Here is a 22,499-nt window from a genome sequence, read left to right on the forward strand (position 1 = left end):
ATTGAAATGTTTTGCGAGATCACACAAAAGTAACTTGGGATCTTGCAAAACTTTTGCGAGATATGCAAAACTCCCATGTTTTTTTCCCCCCATGTTCCACAGAATGAATCTGTGCATCTAATAAAATTAGATGCACACAACTGATAGAGCACAAAGTCCATTTCATCTATAATACTGTAAATATGGTCATTAAGTCACAGTATTTGTGTGAACCCGAATCCTTATAAAAAAAATAACACAAATACGAATCTAGACGGTTTGGACAAATGTTGGTGGATGGCGCAGTGTTGCCAGATTGGGCTGGAAAATTATATAGATATGTCTATATAATTATAAAATTATGTAGATGTATAATTTTACAATAAAAACTTCCTAAAAACCTACCAAATATGGTGAAAAGCAGCCAAAATTTTAACAACTCAGCCAAAGCTGTGTATATTTAAATATATATCACACCTGGTGCTATTAACATGAGTTTCAATGGAGGTTTTGTTGTGTTGGGCTGGCTACTGTCAGTCAGATCTGACAACCCTGTGGATGGCGGTGGTGATAACCTATTCCGCTTCAGTGAATTATGGCAGATGGAAAGGAAAAGGTCAAAACCATCAGGTGCGCAGTTTAGGAAAAAGAGAAAAGAAGAAGAGGAGAAACAAGCAAAGATGAAGGTAAGCATGGTGGGGGGACCTTCTGTTAAAGCCTGTCTGTCAGACCACGGCAGAAAGCTACATGCACCACACAGCAGTTGCTCATTACCCCCCAAGTGTAGTAGTGCGGCGATCGCTATTGTGTGTGTGTGTGTGTGTGTGTGGGGGGGGGGGTGCTCGCCCAGGGCGCCAAACAGGCTAGGACCGCCACTGACCGCCACTGTCAACTAGTGAACTTCACTCTGAGCCAGTCTGAGCAGTCAGACCACATATTTTTGGAGTGAACACATGAAGGTGTGGCTCTACACTCTGCAGGTGGAGCCCCGCCTCCTTCCAGGAAGCAGCTCACCTGTGTGTCCGTGTTTAGTGTCCAGGTGAGGAGCTTCTTGTTCTTCGGCTCTGTTTGCAGAAACTGTAAGTTTGCTTTGTTTCCTCCTTTAACAGTTTGTCTTCAGGAACTTTCCTCTTTGTTTCTGGTTTCATTTCCTGGAAGAAAACCGTCGTCTCTCCATTAAAGGCAGCCTGGAGTGTTTTCCTGGCTAACATCAGCTGTGTGCAGCTCCATAGTTCACGGTAACGGACTCACAGCTGGAGCACCGAGGCCGTGAGCCTGAGGTCGGTGTACCGGATTATCTGGTGACGGTGAAAGAGTGTGTGTGCCGACAAATCCAGCCGCTGAATATTTGCTCTTTAAAGGACATTTCTGTGGCTTTGAAGAGAAAAACAGCTTCCGGTGTAGCTGCTGAGAGCCTGAAGGACAGTATAGGTGACCGCGCTGATGCCTCTTCATAATAAAGTGTTGCTGAATGTTGTTGCTGTCAGAGGGAAACAGCGCTGAGTGGAGCAGATAATAAGGATTCAATCTGGAGCTAAATCACTAAATGCTGCTAGTCTGTACCAGAACTCCCAGCAGCATCACAGGATTCCTTTAGTTTCCTTTGACCTTGGTTAGCGTAGCTAGCAGTCAGAGTGTGAAGCCTCTGTCAGCAGCAGCTTGGTCCTGGGCATTGTTCCTGAAATAAAGCTGCTCTCTGCATTTCTACAGTCATGTTGGACCTGTTGGTCTGTAGGACTCCAGGAATGGAGACATTTGGAGGCTGAAATCGGCTCTCTGGGACACTTTTTGTAGTGAACTGATGAAAGCTGTGTCTCACATGGAGTGGATGTTAGTCCAACACATCGGACATGAGCTCTGCAGCTGTCAGTTGATGTGAGCATCAATGATGTGTGTTTCCTCTGCAGGTGAAGGTAGAAAGTGTGTGTGAGCTGGTGTGAATTCAGCAGCATGGATCAGTGTGAGGACAGAGAGGAGGGAGTCCCTCCCTCTAAAACCACTCTGTGTGGGGAACATGAGAGCCAGACCAAAGCTCAGAGGTGAGATGACCATCTCTAACTGTCCATGACTCTTCTCCATGTCACAGCTCAGCACTCACATCACTGCTGCATCATTATTCACAGGAACCCACCTGGACCTGGACCTGGACCCGGACCTGGCTGTGTGTCCTTAAAGAGTGACGGGTCTGCAGCACGTTTCATTGATTTTAAAGGTCAGCGTGCGTCTGCTGCAGAGAGGTGAGCTGTCAGTAACATGAACTCTTTGATTTAACTGCTTGATGTTGTTGGATAGAAACTGCAGTGCAAACACGTCGTTCCTTCAATCCCATTGAAACTGTCTCTGAAAAACAAGCCTTTGGTTTCTAAAGAGCTGAAAATCCACTTCAGCAAACAGGAAGTGAAACCTGTTCCAGGTGGGCGGTCCCACCACCTGTCAGTCTCAGCAGACATCAGTCAGTTTAAGGCTCAGAGTCCAAACACTCTATGCAGGAAGTGTTGGACTCTAACAGGAAGTGTGTGAGACGCCTCTGAGGGGCTTTGCTTGGTAAGGAAACACTTCACATCACAAATATTAATGGTGCAGAAAATCCACAGATCTGAGAACAGAAACATGTGAGATTGAGCCGCTCATTAAATGGAGACATTAACCTTCCAATGTGAACATTACAATAGTAGAAACAGATGTGAATCTGGTTTAAATGTGTGTAAACAGCAGCGTGAGTGAACATGAATGAATGAATGTGATTGAGAGTTCAGCTTCGTACCTGCCTGTTCATTTATGAAGCTACGAGGAGTTTTTGGTGCCAGTTTTCCTCCAATAAACTGTGATGATGATTTCAAAGGATTCATATGAAATCAGGGACGGCTGTGCTGGACTTCAGGAGGCGTTCCCAACAAACAGGAAGTAAAGACTGAGCTGAATATTTGCTCTGTAAAATCATTTCTTTGTTGTTGTTCTCTAACAGCACACAGCAGTCTGCTGTTGTGTTGTTGTTGGCACACAAAGCACCTGTGAGTTTACCTGCTGAGGCTCCAACACTAAAGAAGGATGCAGGTGGCCGCACTGATGCCTGTTCATCATTTCACCAACATGAATCTGTGCAGGAAATGTTCTTGTTGTTCTTTTTCTTCTTCTTCCACACGCTCTGATGTGATTGGAGGACGGTCAGCCAATCACAGCTGCAGCAGGTCACATGTTCCACGCAGACACAGGTCATGTGGGAGCATCATGTGATCCTAAAGTGTGTGAGTGTCCATCAAAGAGCTTGAGGATAGTTTGACAGTGAGGTTGGAGTTTGCACTGAGCTGACTGCATCACACTCAGAGGGTTTCTAATATCCTGAGAAGATTTCCTGCTCTTTGTGTTTGTTATTGTGAGCTCTGAAATGTCAGAGTCAGCAGGTGGAATCAGGTTTCTCTGATCCCTGATGTGGATCATGGTGACCTGGTTTCTAGTTTCCAGCTCAGTGGACAAAGAGACTGTAACTCAGTTCCTGCTGTTAATGTGAACTCACTGAGTGTTTGTGGTTTCCCTCTCAGACTGACTCAGGAGGAAGAGGAGGACAGAGCAGAGCCTGCAGGATCCAGCTGTCCGTCCATGAGGAGTGACCGGTCCAAACATGAACCTCCATACTTCAGTGATGGACCAACAGAGTAAGAGAACTGTGATGAGCTCCTTCACATGTTTCTGTGTTCCTGATAAATATGAGCTGAAACATCCTCAGATTGTTCCACAAGTCCTGAAGTTTGATTGAAAGAAACCAAAGAAGGAAACAATCTTAGACTCAGTCATTAGTGTTTGAGCAGAGCGATGCTCATATCTGTGGGAGCCTGTTTTTATTGAAAGATCAGAGCTGCTCTGTCTCTCATTCTCATGGCTTTGTGTGCCATCTTTGAGAGTGAGCTGTTAAAGAGTCTGGGGGGGGTCACACAGGGACCCAGGGTAACGTCTCAGCAGCTAAAGGCCTGGATCATATTGGGGAGTGTTACTGAGACACCATCAGGAGAACACTGAGCAGCAGTGGTGTTCATGGCAGGGCTGCACTCCAAAAACACCGCCTACAGCTAAATGTCATGTGGACGAGTCACATGGGCCTGTTTGCTGTTCCTGGGCAGCTAGATGTGAACTGAGTCTCAGGAGGAAGCAGAGCAGGAAACTGTGAAGGTTGTAGAGGAGGAGGGCAGACATGTCAATCATCTGTCAGAGGGAGCATGTGGGAGGACATGATGACCTCTGAGTGAGGCTAGCCAACAGCTGATGTAGCTCACGCTCACTGCTGTCTGTGTGAGTCTGTAACTGTGCAGCCTGCATGTTGTGTGGTTCTTCACGTTTGCATTCATCCATTCATATAAGCACTTCCATATGACTCTAAACGCTTTTGTTGTGTAACATTCACACACATTTATACTCCAGCGCTTCAGTATCTTGCCCAAGGATACTTTGGCATGCAGCCTGGAGCAGCAGGAATTGAACCACCAAACTTCCGATTGGTAGGTGACCAGCTCTACCTCCTGAGCTACAGCCACCCCTTTCTCATGCATAACTGGGCTTTTGTTCCCAATGATCCTGATTGGAATTCATCTTTATGTCAAAGGTATTCCATCAAGTGCTCGAGGTTCTGTCTGTAAAACATCAGGTTTCCAACATGAGATTTTGAAGCTTTTGGCTCAGAAGTTGTTGATGCTCAGCAGAGCTCTGAGACTCAGAGCAGCACACTAAGCTGAGCTGTTGGTTCTCAGTGGGATCAGCTGGATGAAGAACATTTACAGCTACAGGGACTCACTGAGTCACTGTTTCTGTCCAAATATCACTGACTGCATCTTTACTCTGTGCTTGAACTCATTCTTGATGGTTCCTCCACAGAGTGGACCAGCAGAGCTCAGAGGGTCCCAGTGGTCAGTCTGCCCAGCAGCATCAAACACAGCTGGACTCCATATTTCAGGTCTGTACATGTACAACAACTACTGTTACATGTATTCTGCTCACAGTCATCTCCATGCTGCTCTTTGGAGACCAGTGGATTGTCAGTGTGTCCAACATGGATCTGATGTTTGGCTCTATGATTCAGTCTGATTGGGTCATTCATATAGTATTCTGTTCCAGCTGCTGGAGGACAACATCATCACTTTTGTAAAGGACGAGCTGAAGAAGATCCAGAAGATCCTGAGTCCAGATTACCCAGAATGCTTAGAGAGGGAGGATGAAGAGCAGAGGAGGAGCAGCAGAGAGGCATTAGTGAAGATCACAGTGGACTTCCTGAGGAGACTGAAGCAGGAAGAGCTGGCTGAGCGTCTGCAGAGCAGTAAGAGGATTTCTCTAAAGATTGAAGCTGCTGGATGAATGAGACATTTACTGAAGTTTAAAGAGATTAAACAGCATGGATTCAAACAGACATTCTTTATGGAGATGAAATAGTCACATCTATTTGGTAAAACATTAACCGATGTTCTTTATTCATTCAGAACGTCGTGCTGCAGTTTGTGGACGTGAACTTAAATCTGCTCTGAAGAAGAAGTTCCAGTGTGTGTTTGAGGGCATCGCTAAAGCAGGAAACCCAACCCTTCTGAATCAGATCTACACAGAGCTCTACATCACAGAGGGAGGGGCTGCAGAGGTCAATGAGGAACATGAGGTCAGACAGATTGAAACAGCATCCAGGAAACCAGACAGACCAGAAACAACAATCAGACAAGAAGACATCTTTAAAGGCTCACCTGGAAGAGATGAACCAATCAGAAGAGTGCTGACAAAGGGAGTGGCTGGCATTGGGAAAACAGTCTTAACACAGAAGTTCACTCTGGACTGGGCTGAAGACAAAGCCAACCAGGACATCCAGTTCATGTTTCCACTGACTTTCAGAGAGCTGAATGTGCTGAAAGAGGAAAAGTTCAGCTTGGTGGAACTTGTTCATCACTTCTTCACTGAAACCAAAGAAGCAGGAATCTGCAGCTTTGAAGACTTCCAGGTTGTGTTCATCTTTGATGGTCTGGATGAGTGTCGACTTCCTCTGGACTTCCACAAAACTACAATCCTGACTGATGTTACAGAGTCCACCTCAGTGGATGTGCTGCTGACAAACCTCATCAGGGGGAACCTGCTTCCCTCTGCTCACCTCTGGATAACCACACGACCTGCAGCAGCCAATCAGATCCCTCCTTGGTGTGTTGGCAGAGTGACAGAGGTCAGAGGGTTCACTGACCCACAGAAGGAGGAGTACTTCAGGAAGAGATTCAGAGATGAGGAGCAGGCCAGCAGGATCATCTCCCACATCAAGACATCACGAAGCCTCCACATCATGTGCCACATCCCAGTCTTCTGCTGGATCACTGCTACAGTTCTGGAGGATGTGCTGAAAACCAGAGAGGGAGGAGAGCTGCCCAAGACTCTGACTGAGATGTACATCCACTTCCTGGTGGTTCAGGCCAAAGTGAAGAAGGTCAAGTATGATGGAGGAACTGAGACAGATCCACACTGGAGTCCAGAGAGCAGGAAGATGATTGAGTCTCTGGGAAAACTGGCTTTGGATCAGCTGCAGAAAGGAAACCTGATCTTCTATGAATCAGACCTGACAGAATGTGGCATCGATATCAGAGCAGCCTCAGTGTACTCAGGAGTGTTCACACAGATCTTTAAAGAGGAGAGAGGGCTGTACCAGGACAAGGTGTTCTGCTTCATCCATCTGAGTGTTCAGGAGTTTCTGGCTGCTCTTCATGTCCATCTGACCTTCATCATCTCTGGAGTCAATCTGCTGGAAGAACAACAAACAACCTCCACGTGGTCTCAATTACTTAGCAAACCAAAGCTACAAGCTCTCCATCAGAGTGCTGTGAACAAGGCCTTACAGAGTCCAAATGGACACCTGGACTTGTTCCTCCGCTTCCTCCTGGGTCTTTCTCTGCAGACCAATCAGAGTCTCCTACGAGGTCTTCTGACACAGACAGGAAGTAGCTCACAGACCAATCAGAAAACAGTCCAGTACATCGAGAAGAAGCTCAATGAGAATCTGTCTGCAGAGAAAAGCATCAACCTGTTCCACTGTCTGAATGAACTGAATGATCGTTCTCTAGTGGAGAAAATCCAACAGTCCCTGAGATCAGGAAGTCTCTCCACAGATAAACTGTCTCCTGCTCAGTGGTCAGCTCTGGTCTTCATATTACTGTCATCAGAAGAAGATCTGGATGTGTTTGACCTGAAGAAATACTCTGCTTCAGAGGAGGCTCTGCTGAGGCTGCTGCCAGTGGTCAAAGTGTCCAACAAAGCTCTGTGAGTAAATATGTCATCATCCCTTTATTTATATCATAAATAGTGTGATGGGTGCTGTTCCTTTAAAAACTTAAGAATATGAATTCAATGATCATCAGCTCTAAATAAACCTTATGATGCTTTTAATGTCCCAAAGCAGCAGAAAGTGTTTCTGAGACATTTGTGTGTCTAACTCTTATCAAAGTACCATCCAGACCCATAGGTCATTAACTCCCATCATTAATCTCTCAAAAACAAAAACCCATAATAAGAAAAATCTGTGGCATGTTCTGTTCATCCCAAAGGATCCAATCAATGTTCTTTCTGTACTGTTCTCCCTTCAGTTCTCAGTAACTCTGTGTCATATACCCAGGCTCTGCAGCTGCTGCTGAACTCAATCTTATTCTTTATGTTGCTTGTAGCTGTTGTCAAATCAAATCATTAATTTTTAAACAGTGTCTTTCTCCACCTACTTTCATAATCAGAGTTCTTGGTGGAGCATTATTGTCTCTCTGCACCTGACCTGGTTCCCTCTGTCCAGAATAATTCAGCACCTCCAGCATCCATTTGACCAAAATAAGAACAAAGGTCTGATCCTTCAGGCCCTCTGGCAGCTTTACTGGCCTCAGGTTGTTCACAGAAACAACCTCCAAGTCCAGGAGTTTAGTTCTTGTTTCTAATGCAAACACTTTAGTCAGCAGACTGTAACTACATCTTCTTCTGATGTTGCTAATCCAAGCTCTGGCATGTCTCCCACCTTCAGTGCAGTCCCTTATTTCCTCTGTAATCTCTGCTATGGCTGCCCTAATTGCATCCAGCATGGAGGACAAACTGGCTCCACTAAGGTTCCTGTTAGTTGTCAGAAAGCATGTCTTACTGTAAGGCTGCCATAACCAGAGTTCCCACAGAATTACGTTTGACTCACAGCTTTATCTTTGGGATTTCCTGAGTCGGCATTTCAGCTCATCTCCTTCACAGACACCTTTAACAGGAACACTGTTTTATGCAGCTAGTGTTTAAATCCAGTGTTCCTCACATTAAGCAGGTAATGAGGGGAATACTTCCCAAACAGAGACGTCCTGCTGTAATCTTTGTTGCTGTGGATGTTCCTGTTTCCACTGTCATATTCCAGAATCAGGCTCTAAAATGTACAGATGGATCTGAGAAGATTTGATTCCCAATCATGAGACAGAAATCAGGTCTTTGGTAGCTTTACAGTTTTTCAGGATTCCTAAATCAGAAGGTGGAGGAGGTGGAGCTCACAATGACTGCTGCTCTTCAGCAGGCTTCATGAAACTAGCCAATCAGAAGAAAGTAGACTTTTACGGAGGGTGGCCTTAAAGGGGAAGGAGCTAAAGCAGTTTGTTTTAGTTAGAGGATAAAATGAGAGGCTACACCAGGGTCCAGTATGTGATACATAAAGATTACTGTGAACGGCATTAAGCAACAATAATCAAAGATATTAAAACAGGCCTGTGCCTGCAGGGACTGAACTAGTGTCACTAAATCTATCAGCTCTTCACTGGTTTCCATTTAAACATGTTGGTATAATTGTGGTTGTACTGAGCAAATTTAAAATGCTTTATTTTTCCAGCCTTAAATTTTAAGTTGTTTCTCATGAATTGTAGTGGACACACACTTGTTTTTTTGTTGTGGTTTTTGTTGAGGTCCAACATATAAACTGATTTTCAGCTGATCACGAATATCATTTTTCAGACTGAGCAGCTGTAACCTCTCAGAGGAGGGCTGTGAAGAGCTGCTGTCAGTTCTCAGCTCACAGTCCTGTAGTCTGAGAGAGCTGGACCTGAGTACCAACAGCCTGCAGGAGTCAGGAGTGAAGAAGCTGTCTGCTGCAGTGGAGAGTCCACACTGCAAACTGAACACTCTCAGGTCAGACCAATAGATATTCTGTTATAAACTGACAAAATTAACCAAAGGAAAAGTTTTAGCAGCTAAAACTCAACCATATTAATACTAAGAAATAAATTATTTTCATTATTTCTAACTAGGGGTGGGACTCAATTAAAAAAAATTAATCGAGTTAATTAGGAACTTTGTAATTAATTAATCGAAATTAATCGCATTTTAAACACATTTAAATATTTAACATGAGAAATATTAATTTAAGTTTGGTTGATGAATGAATCAGTATACATAAGCTTAAACTTCAAAATCTTGTTTATTTTCCCACCAGTCTACTACACAGACCAACGAAGGGTGGAAGTGCTCCTGTGATAAGCAAACTCCTGAAATTAAAGTTAAGCATCATAACTGGATAGTTTTAGTTAACATTAATGTCTCACTTAATATAGTTGGAAATTAATCATTCACTCAGCTGTATTCCTTGATGTTGTTATGCTTGTTTTAACAGCATATTTTGAATTAGATTTAAAATTAAACCAAAAAAAGGAGCAAAAGTTCGTTCTCCGTTTAACCAGCTGCTTTTCCACAGCTGTGCTTCGCACTCACGTTGCTAGGCGACATGAGCTACGCCGAGGTGAGGGCAGGACGCTGATATGAAGGCTAGACGCTCACTTCCAGCCACTGCGGTCTTCGTGGGCTGCGAAATGGGTTGGGGCCGGGTCCATCGAAGGATGCGGCCCCTCAATTTGGACATTGTACGTCAATATAGTCTGTATGCCTGGAACTCGTGCACTGAAAAACATTCCACGGTGCAAAGTGCGATTAAAATGCGTTAAAATTTTTAATTTGTTATTTTCCCCGTAATTAATTAATCGAAATTAACGCGTTAGTCCCACCCCTATTTCTAGAGAGAAAAGAAGAGGGTCCACACACCGGCAAAGCTTCTAAACCATGTTTTTAATCCAAACAAATCTTAACAAGTCTTAATAGTTCAACACAAGACAATTAAAGATTCTTTAAAATGCAGATTAATACAGGTTAATTATTGCTAATTGGTGTTGGTTACACTCTAACAACAGTGTTTGTATGACTGTTAATGTTTTAATTTTCAGACTGAGTATCTGTAACCTCCCAGAAAAAAGCTGTGAAGCTCTGTCCTCAGTCCTCAGCTCCCAGTCCTCTAGTCTGAGAGAGCTGGACCTGAGTATCAACAACCTGCAGGATTCCAGACTGAAGATTCTGTTTGCTGGACTGCAGAGTCTCACTTATAAACTGAATATTTTGAGGTCAGATCAAATAATATTTTGTTTTTTAAAATAAACAAATTATTGGTTTGACCCATTGAAAGTTAAATGGATCCTTAAGTTGTAGTTTAGTAAGAGACCAAGGATTCTGGGGAAGAAAAAAAAAAACCAGAATTAAATATTGCTAAATCTACTGTCACTTCACTGCACACTGATGTCACTTTAACAGAAATGTTTGTTTCATTGGTCATCTTCTATTTTTCAGACTGAGTGGCTGTAACCTCTCAGAAAAAAGCTGTGAAGCTCTGTTCTCAGTTCTCAGCTCCCAGTCGTCTAGTCTGAGAGAGCTGGACCTGAGTAACAACGGCCTGCAGGATTCAGGACTGAAGCTTCTGTCTGCTGGACTGCAGAGTCTCACCTGTAAACTGAATACTTTGAGGTCAGCTCAAATGATATTTTGTTTTTCAAAATGAATCAATTAAAAAACGGACCCATTGAAGGTTAAATGCATCCTTATGTTGTATTTTAGTATGAGATCAAGGATTCTGGAAAAAATAAAACAGGATTAAATATTGCTAAATCTACTATCTCCTCACTGCACCCTGGTCTCACTTTATCAGAAGTGTTTGTTTTATTGGTGATCTTCTATTTTTCAGACTGAGTGGCTGTAACCTCTCAGAGAGAAGCTGTGAAGCTCTGTCCTCAGTTCTCAGCTCCCAGTCCTCTAATCTGAGAGAGCTGGACCTGAGCAACAACAACCTGTGGGATTCAGGACTGAAGCTTCTGTCTGCTGCAGTGCAGAGTCCATATTGTATGGTGGAAACTCTCAGGTCAGGATTCCGATCGTTCCACTGATGGTGGTTTAATATCTGATTTATATTATTGCACAAATAGCTAATTTTCATGGAGACCTTTTATTTATTAAGTGACCCTTTATTTAGCCTTGGATGGATTATTAGAGTCTGAATAACTATCTAAAGACTATTTATAGTCAACTTTTTTGTTAAAGGAAAATTAGTTCATTTACCTTTAGAGATTTAGGTCTGTTTTGGCTTGACAACATAACCAATTTCCTTTCATACTGGCAGGAAGAAAATATCCAAAAAGCTTGTTTGGGTTTATGATAGTGTTAAAAGTCCGTGCCCTCATTTGACACTACGATACCCATGATGCACCTGTTTATATTTGTAGTTCTACTCGCTCGTAGGTAGGCAGCTCCTTCTGTGGGGCTCAGTGCCGTGATAACAGCATCCACGGAGCAGGAATCGCCATCCACTGCCAATCCTTTCCTAATCTTGTGTGTATGAGTGCTGTGTGCGTTCTTATGATGTAAGTATAGTTTTTTGACCCGAATTTGTGTTTATTTAGGTATTAGCCCAGGTGGTAAAATTGTCCACGTGTCTTATCCGCCTACTGATACTGTAAGGGCTTACTTAAGACCATATCTTAAGTTCTATGTTGTACTTTGGCGAATATGTCCTGATTATAATTGCAAACGTGAATTTACCGCTCATTTCACTTTTCTGGAATTTTTCGTCATGTGGCGTGTACGGCACTTCGTGATAATGCATGTGTGGTGTTATGTTGCCCTCTATGGGATTTTCAGTGCTACTGCAGGTCATTTTCATACTGCATCCATGTGAAGCTGTAGTCCACTGATGTGGTGATTAATATATACACTTTTATTCGCTTTCTGTTTCAGATAACCACACACACACACAAACACCCACACACCTAGCAATACTCACAACATCTCTGTACCCTCATCATCTCCCATGTACCTGCTTCTATTGCCTCCTCAATAAACCCTCTAAGCTGCACCACTGGAGTTGGCCTATTCCTTCTGACCGAGGAAGATTCAATTGACGAGCGATCTGCAACCAGCACACATTAGACGCACACAGTCTCTTACAGATAGGGATGCGCCGATCCGATATGTGGTATCGGTGTCAGTCTGATCCCGATCTTAATTACTAGATCGGATATCGGAAAGAAATAAAAAAAATGCAATCCAATCCATTAAATAGTGTTTCGCTCACATTAGCTGCATTACAGTTCTCCATCGTCTTCTTCTTCTTGTGGGGCTGCGGTTGACCAAACCAGCTTAGAGCTTCATTACTGCCACCTACTGGAATGGAGTGGGGGATCAAGAGTTAGAAAAAATCCGTCAGATTCTAAAAAGTTCTCTGTCACTGTGACTGTGACACTGTGACACTGAATGGATCATTGCTGACATGTTTTTCCGCCTCCACCGCTCTCTGCCTTGTTCGTGTGTTGTGCTCGCTGTGCTGAGAAATTCAGCTGTTATATTTTTCTCTACTTCAGCTCCCGGACATACTGCTAGTGAGCTAGTGATTGTCCGGTACCGGAAGAACCCCTTCCCCGTCAAAATATTTTTGATACTTTAATCCATCAAACTAATCAAAGGTTCAGTCAGTCTGCTTCTGCATCTGGATTTGGCTCCTCTCCTCCTCAACACTCCAGGACATGACAGGATACCAAGGCCAGATGTTCTTGTGCAGCACAAACACTTTTTCAAAGCTTTTTCCAAATGTTGAACTTGCTGTGGAAGCAGCTCCCAGTTTGAGTCCAGGAGACAGACCCCCTCTCTGCTTTAAGATCAGCTTCAAACTTTCCTTTTGGATCAAGCTTCTAGTTGGAGCTGGATCAGGTGACCCTGAACCCTCCCTTAGTTCTGCTGCTATAGGCTCAGGCTGCTGCTGGACTTCCCATGATGCATTTCTTCTGCACTCCCCTCTTTTCCCTCCTGATGCTTTGATCTGCCACTACTGCAGCTCCTTAACTTTGCTCTTCTCTCTCCTTAGTTTGTGTTTGGTTCTTGTCTCTCTGAGCTCATCTCTGCTCTCTTCTCTTTGCCCTCACACTGAAACCAGTCATGGTCCGAGCTCCTCCTGGAGCCTGTTTTCATTGGAAGCATCTTTCTGTCAGAGGGAGTTCTTCCTTCCCACCATCACCAAGTGCTGCTCACAGTGGATTGTCTGATGGTTGGGGCTTTCTCTCTAAGATTGGAGGCTGTTACCTTACACTGTTACACAACCTGAGATGATGCTGTTGTCTGTTGGCAATTGTCACTTATAAATAAAGCTCCATTAAATTGAATGGATGGAAATGGATAGATGTTATTGTATGTGACAAACAGGAAATGATTGCTCACAGATGGATTGTTGTTTTGTGTGTCTGCAGTCTGTCAGGCTGTCTGATCACAGAGGAAGGCTGTACTTCTCTGGCCTCAGCTCTGAGCTCCAACCCCTCCCATCTGAGAGAGCTGGACCTGAGCTACAATCATCCAGGAGACTCAGGAATGAAGCTGCTGTCGGCCGCACTGAAGGACCCACGCTGGAGACTGGACACTCTCAGGTATGGAGAGGATGTCTGATAGAGGAGGAAGAGCTGGAAGCATTTCCTGTGTCCTTCACTCACTTCCTGTTTGTTTCATGCACATGTGACATGCAGGAACATTTTTCCTTTGCTCACAACAAAAACACTCTTGGAAGTGAATAATAAGGGATATTAAGGTAGGGGGTCTCCAAGGAGAACTTCTCCAGGAACAAGTTGTAGATATCTCAGGATATTTAACAGTGCAGGATTTTGGGAAAACTCATTTTTCCCTCTGAGCCTGATTCAGATCAGATTAATGTGTGCACAGAGAGGCCGAGGACATATTGATCCGAGCTTCCTACAAACACTGGAAGCAGGAAACTGTTAGCCTAGCTTGATCCAAAGAAGAACAAACTGATCAAAGTTTTCTAATCAGAGCTGTGGTAGAAGCTGACAGCTACAGGGAGATGTTTTCATTTAAAGGCAGCAGCCCTGCACAAATGCATTTCTGCATTTCTTTCAGAGACAAAGGTCACACTGTGCTTTGAAAAGCCAACACACACTATAAAATAATGGAAGTGACAACAATGCAATAAATCAGTGCATTTAGAGAGGAGCCAGGTGCAGATCCAGAGGCAGGAAGGAAGTGAGAAAAAGGAGCGTTTATTGGGCCAAATGCAAAAGTCCAAAATGAGGAAACACAAAGTCCATCAAAGAGAAATCCAAAGCAGGCACAGGAAAAGAGGACAGGATATCCACTGGGAGCTACCTGCAAACCAGAGACAGGTGGGAGCAAAGCACAGGTGCAGACGCTGAGAGAGCGTTTGGTCGGTGAGAGACGAGCTGATTGGACGGTGTGTCTGTGTCAGGATTGGTGGGCTTTTGGAATTCTTCCTGGATGCTGTTGCTGCTGTCGCTTGTTCTTGGATTAAGGATTACACACTTGGGACTGTGAAGGAACGGTGGGAGGGGTCCTGACCCACAGCCTGGATAGGCCCGCTCTGGTACCCTTACCTGTTTCTGGAAGCTTCTGACCAGGGCCGCTGATAGGCTCTGAAACATTTGGGGCGGAGCCTAAACCCTTTTGCTCTCTCCGCCCCTGAACCCCGCCCCTGAGCTCCACAGAGGAAGTTGTTCTTCTTGGTGTGATTATTCTGCGTGATGTAGTCTCAGATTTCAGAGCCAGTTTTCCATTTTGAGCTCATTTCCAGCTTCAAGTCTTTTAACAACCTTGTGCAGTTTGCAGATCTTCTAAGTTCTCAGCTGGAAGACAAAAGCTGCAAATTCCCTTCAATGAGTCATTTTGAATTGATGTTCAAATGAAGATTCAAATGTTGTTCCAGTGTGAAAACAATGTGTAACTGGAAGATCCTGTGAAGCACTGCTGAAAGACAAAGAGCCCAACACGTGGACATCCTCTGTTCTAACATCATTTCAGCTGTTGGGTTAAATCCTCTTGACTTTTGTGCCTTTCTGACTGTATAAAGGACACTTTGAGACAAAAACAGGAAAACAATCTGATGGTGCTGCAGACTAATCCACAGGATCTGATCTCCTTGATCCGTGGATCATTTTCCTGTACTTGTCATATTCAAAGGTCAGACATCTTCAAGTGTGTGTGTGCCTCTGAAGCACAGCTGTGACTCTGTCACTTCTTTTCCTCTACTTAATGATGGAGAAGAAGTTTGATGAGCCCAGTGCTGCATTTGAATGCTTTCTTTCTCATCAACAACATCCAGACTGAAAGCTTCAAAGAATGAAGTCCAAAGTGTTCAAACAGGCTCCCACTGGCCATCACTGCCTCTGCCTGTAGCCGGGTCAGACCTGCAGCTGCAGGGTTTTGATGCTGATCTGAGAACAGTTCAATGATGCGTTCATCCCTCGTGGTGCTCGCAGCTTCACTTTCATCTGCCCTAAAGGGAAATTAGCCGTGCGGCCGAGCCAGAACAAAAACATGTAGAAAACAGAGACGCAGATGCTCAGAGGAAGACAGGAAATAACCTCTGACCCCCCTCCTCCTTTCAGGGCGGAGCCTGCTGGAGTGCGATGGCTGATCCCAGGTCTGAGGAAGTGTAAGTGTGTTTTTAATGTGATTGATGAAAACAAAGCAGCACACATTCAACCATCTTCAAACTGTCACATCACTCATTCACATCTCTGATGTCAGGAGTCATCATCAAAGTGTCAATCAATGAACAGATGATGGATCAATAACTGCAGCTGGATTGTGTTTGTTCTCTCCATCAGATTCCTGTCAACTCACAATCGACACAAACACAGTACACACAAAGCTACAACTGTCTGACAACAACAGGAAGGTGACACATGTGAAGAAGGTTCAGTCATATCCTGATCATCCAGACAGGTTTGATTGTTGGCCTCAGCTGCTGTGTAGAGATGGTCTGACTGGTCGCTGTTACTGGGAGGTCGAGTGGAGAGGAGGGGTTTATATATCAGTGAGTTACAGAAGAATCAGCAGGAAAGGAGACAGTAGAGACTGTGTGTTTGGATGGAATGATCAGTCCTGGAGTCTGAGGTGCTATGATGGTCGTCCTCAGTGTGTCATTCACAATAACAGAAAAACATCCATCTCCTCCTCCTCCTCCTCCTCCTCCTCCTCCTCCTCCTCCTCCTCCTCCTCCTCCTCCTCCTCCTCCTCCTCCTCCTCTGTCTCTAACAGAGTAGCAGTGTATGTGGACTGTCCTGCTGGCACTCTGTCCTTCTACAGAGTCTCCTCTGACACTCTGATCCACCTCCACACCTTCAACACCACATTCACTGAACCTCTTTATCCTGGATTTTGGTTCTGGTCTCCTGGTTCCTCAGTGTGTGTGTGCTGAGCTGAGTATAAAGAGTGTCCTCCTGTTAGAGAAACACTCTGACTGTTGAACAGATAGTTCAGTCTGTACATGTCTGTCTCTTTCACTCACAAACACGTTTTCAGATTCATGGATTCAATCAGTTGATGTTTGAAACTGTTCTCAATGATTCCTTGTAAACTTCTTCCTCTTCAGTCCTTTAAAGATGGAAGCTGCCATTATTCCAGGATCCACATGTTGTTTTTCTGTCTTTTTCCACTCAAAGCTTCACAGTGAATATCAGGATGTTGTGTTTCTCTGAAGCTCACTTCACAACAGCTCCTCTGCATTTTCAACACGTCTGAGCTCATTCAAATCCATCCAAATCTTTGATTTCTCTTTCTTAATGCCATTTTTCCAACCTCTCCACATGCTCTTACTGTTGGACTCATTTTTGGAAGCAGGACAGGAAGGAAGCTCTCAGCAGGAGCACCTTTTCACAATAAGAGCACATTTGCATGCTTTGTGCTTTTGAACTGATCCAATGACAGAAACATGAACTTCCATATTGATCCGATGTTGATGTGCAGCTCTGATGTCACTAACATCTCCTTGAAGTCTTCATTGATGGTGATTTGTGGCCCTCTGCTGGTGAGAAGATGAACTGCATGAAGTGTTTGAAATGAGCTTTTTCTAATTGGACTGCTGACTGCTGTTAACCACACTGAGACCAACACTGATGTCTTCAACACAAACACTGATGTGGATGAACAGTCACTAAAGACTATTAATGTATATTTGTGTCTTTAACATGTTTGTGTTTGTCACAGAGAAACTCTGGATGGGATTTCTGGATCTTTGCTCTTTTCCCTGCAGTTTGTTCCCACAATGACTCCATGATGGAAATCTCTAATAAACTCATCAAATGAACAGCATGTCTCCCAGTGTTTGTGTGTCCTTTGTGCTCTTCTCCTTGTATCCAGTCTCTGCTGCTGTGTGCTGTGCTGCACTCACTCACAGATCAGAGTACATGTACAGTTATCCCAGCGACACCAGGAGGAGACAAATGTTTGGCTTCATTTACAAACAACAGTCTCAGCTATGGATTCAAACAGCAGCAAATATGCAAATGAATCCTATTCAGGCTCCACCTTTGACCTTTTCTTTTCCTTCCAAAGGTCAGAGCACTGGGAAGCGTCATGTTGGCTTTCTTCCAAATCAGAAGCTTGAAGCTGTCAGGGGGAGTCTCAGGGTCAGGGTGCTGTCTCACTGTAGAGTCTTCAGGCTCAATCCTCCTGAGCTCACACACACAATTATTTCTAGATTAGATTTAGCTGATATTTCACACACAAAGCTCCATTGGAGTGAACAGAGATGAGGCCACTCTGACTGTTGGAGCTCTCTGCAGGTTATTCTAGTGAACCAAAACCAAGCAACTAACAAAGAGTCCAAAACATTTTGCTTCACTGAAATCAATCAAAATGAGCAAAGGAAAAAAGTGGAACTAACTAAAACTCTATAGTTGGTTTACAAACTAAGTTCAAGTCAAACTGTGGATAAAATGAGCTTCGTTTTCCTGTTTGTCACTTCAGCTGGATGGATGTTAGGAACACAGGATATTTGAGCTGCACAAATCATTTGGAAGAACTCAGAGACGTGAAAGCTTCCTGTTACCTGTGGCTTCTTCTCTGATTGGCTGCTTTGCTTCAGCTGTGCCGCAGCTTTCAGAGAGGAGACGTCAGATCAGCTGCAGTCATCGAGCTCTGCTAGAAAAACCAAACAGCATCCATTACAAATCACATTTAAGGTCACACAGCTACAAATCACAACCTGTTACTGTGCACAAGGGGGGCCCACTTCCTGTTTCACCTGTGATGATGTCACAGTGAGCTCCTGTATCATGTGAGCACACACGGTGCAGAGGTGAGCTTCCGTCTTTGCTTGAATGAATCAAATAGTAACTTTGTGTGGCTGCACGTCTGTCTTATTGCTCACTCTGCTGTCTCACTGCTGCATCCAAATACTAATATGAAGAAGAGCCACATTCAGAGAGCCCTCCTCCACCAAGCTCAGAAACAAATGTCTCCATCATTCAATAACTGTGCTGTGAGTTTCTCTTTCTTCATGTTGGAGTCTTTCTCCTTCAGCTCTGCCCCTTTAAAGCTTCTCAAAGGGATTCAAAGCTGCAGATTTTAGAGCAGTCAGCAGGAGTCCGGCTGAGGTGCTGCGAGCTCGTGACGACTTCTGCAACATTCAAACGGCTAACAGGGTCAATATGTTTCATATTTCTGACGCTGACCACAAAGAGACTAGAGGTGGGCGATACTGGGAATTTTGGTATCGATCCGATACCAAGTAAATGCAGGCCCAGTATCACCGATCTCGATACCGATACCAATACTTTTTCATATTTAAGCTTCATCGATCCAAAGGCTCCAAAAGACCTAGGATAGAATTTCGCCAAACGCTGTACGTGACAACAAAATAGTTTACTATCAAAATCAACATTTTTGTTTAGGAACAATGGAACAGTAACAAAACAAAGTTTGCCTTAACATTAGGAAAATAAATCTTTGAGGTAGAAAAGGAGAAACCACAATACAAAAATAAAATAAAAATTCTCCCCTCACTAGACATCTTTTCTAGTTCCTTCTTTCTTTGTTTCTTTTCAAATAGAATTATTCTTAGGAAAAACAATAAAAAATAAGGAATTTTCTTCCTTTCAGTGCAATCCTGTTTTTTCTTAAACAGAGTTTAAAACAAATATCATTCAACACAACTTAACATCTCCTGAAGTAGAGGGCTGACAAACCACAATACAACAAAATGAACACACCACAACAAATACTGTAAACAGTTTCGTACTTATTCGGTTTTTCAAGTTGAACAATACAATAAAATAATACAAAAATAAGGAATTTCTTCCCTTCAGTGCACTGCTCTACATTTTTTCATAAATAAAGAGTGTAAAGTAAGTCTGAGCTGTATCATATTTAGTATATTTGTTTCAATTTCAGAAAATCATTAATGTTTTTTGGGGGTTTTTAACCTCTTATGTTTACAGTCTATAAATTTCATACTTGTTTGGCTGTGTAAATATTCCTTGGAGTTAAATTGTTCTGTTCATAATGTTTTTTCTAATCCACCTCTTATGATATTATATCTTTCAATCCTTATGTAATTTTGCACTGTGTGCACTTGCCTGTTGCTTTAATTCTATAAAATTCCCTGTTGCTGCTTTATCTAATGTTATTGGTTAATTAGCTACTCTAAATTGCCCATAGGTGTGAATGAGAGCGTGAAAGGTTGTTTGTCTCTCTGTGTTGGCCCTGCGACAGGCTGGCGACCTGTTCAGGGTGTCCCCTGCCTCTCGCCCTATGACAGCTGGGATAGGCTCCATTTATGCTCAATTGTGTCAAAGGCTTTATAAAAGTCCAGAAATAAGATAAGTGCATCAGAGTTTATCTCACTGGCATAATCAATTAAATCTAGAATAAATCTAATGTTATTGCTAATATGACGATTTTTCATAAAGCCTGTCTGGGTTTCAGCAATTATGGTATCTAGGCCTGTCTTTAGTCTGTTAGTGTATGTTAAAGCTAGACTCCAATAATCAATTATTAAAAGAGTTATAGGGCGCCAATTCTCAATAATTAATGGGTCCTTGTCAGGTTTGCGGATAAGAGAGATGATACCCTGCTTCATTGTAGAAGCCATTATTAATACATTCTTTATACATACACTGAGTTAGTTAGTTAGTTAGTCGGTTAGTTAGTTAGTCAGTTGGTTAGTTAGTTAGTTAGTTGGTTAGTTATTTAGTTAGTTAGTTAGTTAGCTGTGTTGGTGTTGGAGGAGTGAATCTTAAACAGCTCCCTGGCTGTGGTGTGGATGGTCTCAGTGGGCTCTGCTCTGAGTTGTGTGGCAGTGGCCTCGTGGTTAATGGCAGCTTCTGCTTTGGTGCTTTGCTGGAAACCAAAGACTCCACCAAACATTTTCCTGCAACATTACAAAAGCCCACAGACACTGCTTCCTCCTCACTGTCACAGACTCAGAGCACCAATGAGTTTAGTGCAACTTGTTACCTTCCTCTGGTGACCTGCTGAGGGATAATGTGATAGTTCAGTTAATATCCAGCTGATTTCCAATAATCATGGCCAAAAAGAAAAGCTGAAAACAGAAGAAGTGAAAGATGAACATGCAGGTCTGAGACTGCATCTGGAACACATCATCATGTAGTTTCTAATAACAGGTGGCTAAAATATAACCTAACCCTAATCCTGAAAAGGTTGTCTTAGAAAGATGTTTGCTTCCTCCAACAGCCTCTGATTGGTTCATGTTTAATCTGGTTGCCTCTCTCTGGGCTGAGCTCTCTGTGTTCTTCCAACAAGGTGCATTTTGTTCATGTGATCAGCATCTGAGAGACACAGAAAATCAAGACAGCTTCTTACAGTAAGTTGTGTACCTGTGTGAAACAGTCCAACAATCACACACACTGTGAGTCCTCAGAGGAACCAGTTTAATAAAAATGGTCTAAACTTCACAAACTTCAGCTAATCAGATCAAGAAGTCTCAGCTGTAATCTCAGATTATTTTAGCTTCTCTGTTAATCTGTCTCTTTTGTTTCCACATGTCACTCCAACACAGACCAACAATCCAGCAGGAATGTGCTGCAGAGTGATGGTGTGGTCTTCAGCTCTCTGGTCCTGAACGCTGTGTTAGTGGGAATCTGTGAGTCTGTCACTCTGTCTGAACCTCTGTGCTCTCTCTGCTCTTCTGCTAACACCAGCACGTCTCCACAGCATGAAATCCAAACTAGATCATGTGACAGAGCAGAACATCAGCTCATGAATGAAGCTGTTTGCTGAGTAAAATATGTTTGGATGCAAACCCAAACACAGAAATCTTAACAGGACCATCAGTGGGTCAGCAGCGCCCCCTGCTGTGTGGACGACTGCCTCATGAAACAAGAATAAAATTCAGCTCCCAGAATGATTAAAACTCATTTAAACTGCAGTAATTTGAAATGGTTCTTTAGTGGTTCTTTCTGTGGAGATGATTACTTTTAAAATGAGACTGATTCTGCTTTTTTAATTGTTTTCTCATCCATGAATCCCACATATTCATATTGAAGGTCAAAGTTTAAATGAATGAAATAAAACTATGTAAAATAATTAGTTTGAGCTGAAAGTTCAGTATTCAGTGCAGCACGCCCACATACAGACAGTACAGCTGGAAGCACAGAGTACTGCCCACAGCTGGTCTTAAAGGGGGAGGAGCTAAAACTGAGATCAGAAGCTGCACAAATGCCAGGATAAGATTCAATTTCAAGATTTAATATCAATTTGTGTGTTTAGCAGTTTTGTTGCAGTGATTTACATTAAAAGCTCAAATTGAACTGAAACTCATTCAAAAACAACATTTCAAATATTCAAAGTGAGAAATTTGGTCATTAAAAAACTCGTTTTGAATTTGTGGCTGCAACAAAAATGAACAGTGTTAGGATGGTGCAACAAAAACTGTCAAATCTAATGAGGTTCATGAGCGACAGGATTCAGTATTTAAAAAGAAGAAACAGCAGCTCAGAGCAGCTGTTTAATGACAGGGAGGTTCTGAGTGACTGCAAGAGCAACGAGTTCAATCACTGAAGAGGAAAAATGCCAAAGAATCAGTGGATTCATCATCTGTGTTCATGAGGAGATTCAGGGAATCTGGAGCAATCTGGGAAGCATGAATGGAAACATTTGGTTAGTGCAGCGATCGGTGACCTCAGTGTCACCACTGACTGTTAGAAGAGCTCGAGCTCAGTCTCGACATTTGATGCAGTGATTTTGGAATATATATCATCATATTTAGACATTAAAGTATTTGTAAATTACTTCATTCTGCTTTTAATTAGATTTGAAACGTGTATTTAATCTGAAATTTCCAAATGACATGATTTTAGTTTTGTTCAAATTTAATGATAATTTGTTTTTATCAAGCCAAATATTTAATTTCATTATTTCAGCAGAAATCTCCTCAAATAAAAGCTGCA

General features: G+C 43.0%; 1 protein-coding gene across 1 annotated transcript in view; it reads left to right on the forward strand.

The window, feature by feature from the left end:
- The first annotated feature begins 914 nt into the window (after positions 1–914).
- LOC115798306 (NACHT, LRR and PYD domains-containing protein 12-like) overlaps positions 915–22,499 on the forward strand; it is a 55,991-nt gene continuing 34,406 nt past the window's right edge. The window contains exons 1-9 of the mRNA XM_030755119.1: positions 915–1,018; positions 1,887–2,018; positions 2,103–2,216; positions 3,519–3,632; positions 4,843–4,921; positions 5,083–5,281; positions 5,442–7,242; positions 10,594–10,767; positions 10,985–11,158. Of these exons, the coding sequence (XP_030610979.1) occupies positions 1,930–2,018; positions 2,103–2,216; positions 3,519–3,632; positions 4,843–4,921; positions 5,083–5,281; positions 5,442–7,242; positions 10,594–10,767; positions 10,985–11,158 (2,744 nt within the window). The 5' untranslated portion in view covers positions 915–1,018; positions 1,887–1,929. The remainder of the gene's footprint in view (positions 1,019–1,886; positions 2,019–2,102; positions 2,217–3,518; positions 3,633–4,842; positions 4,922–5,082; positions 5,282–5,441; positions 7,243–10,593; positions 10,768–10,984; positions 11,159–22,499) is intronic.

The sequence above is a fragment of the Archocentrus centrarchus genome, chromosome 2, assembly GCF_007364275.1.
Source record: "Archocentrus centrarchus isolate MPI-CPG fArcCen1 chromosome 2, fArcCen1, whole genome shotgun sequence".
NCBI classification, from domain to species: Eukaryota; Metazoa; Chordata; class Actinopteri; order Cichliformes; family Cichlidae; genus Archocentrus; species Archocentrus centrarchus.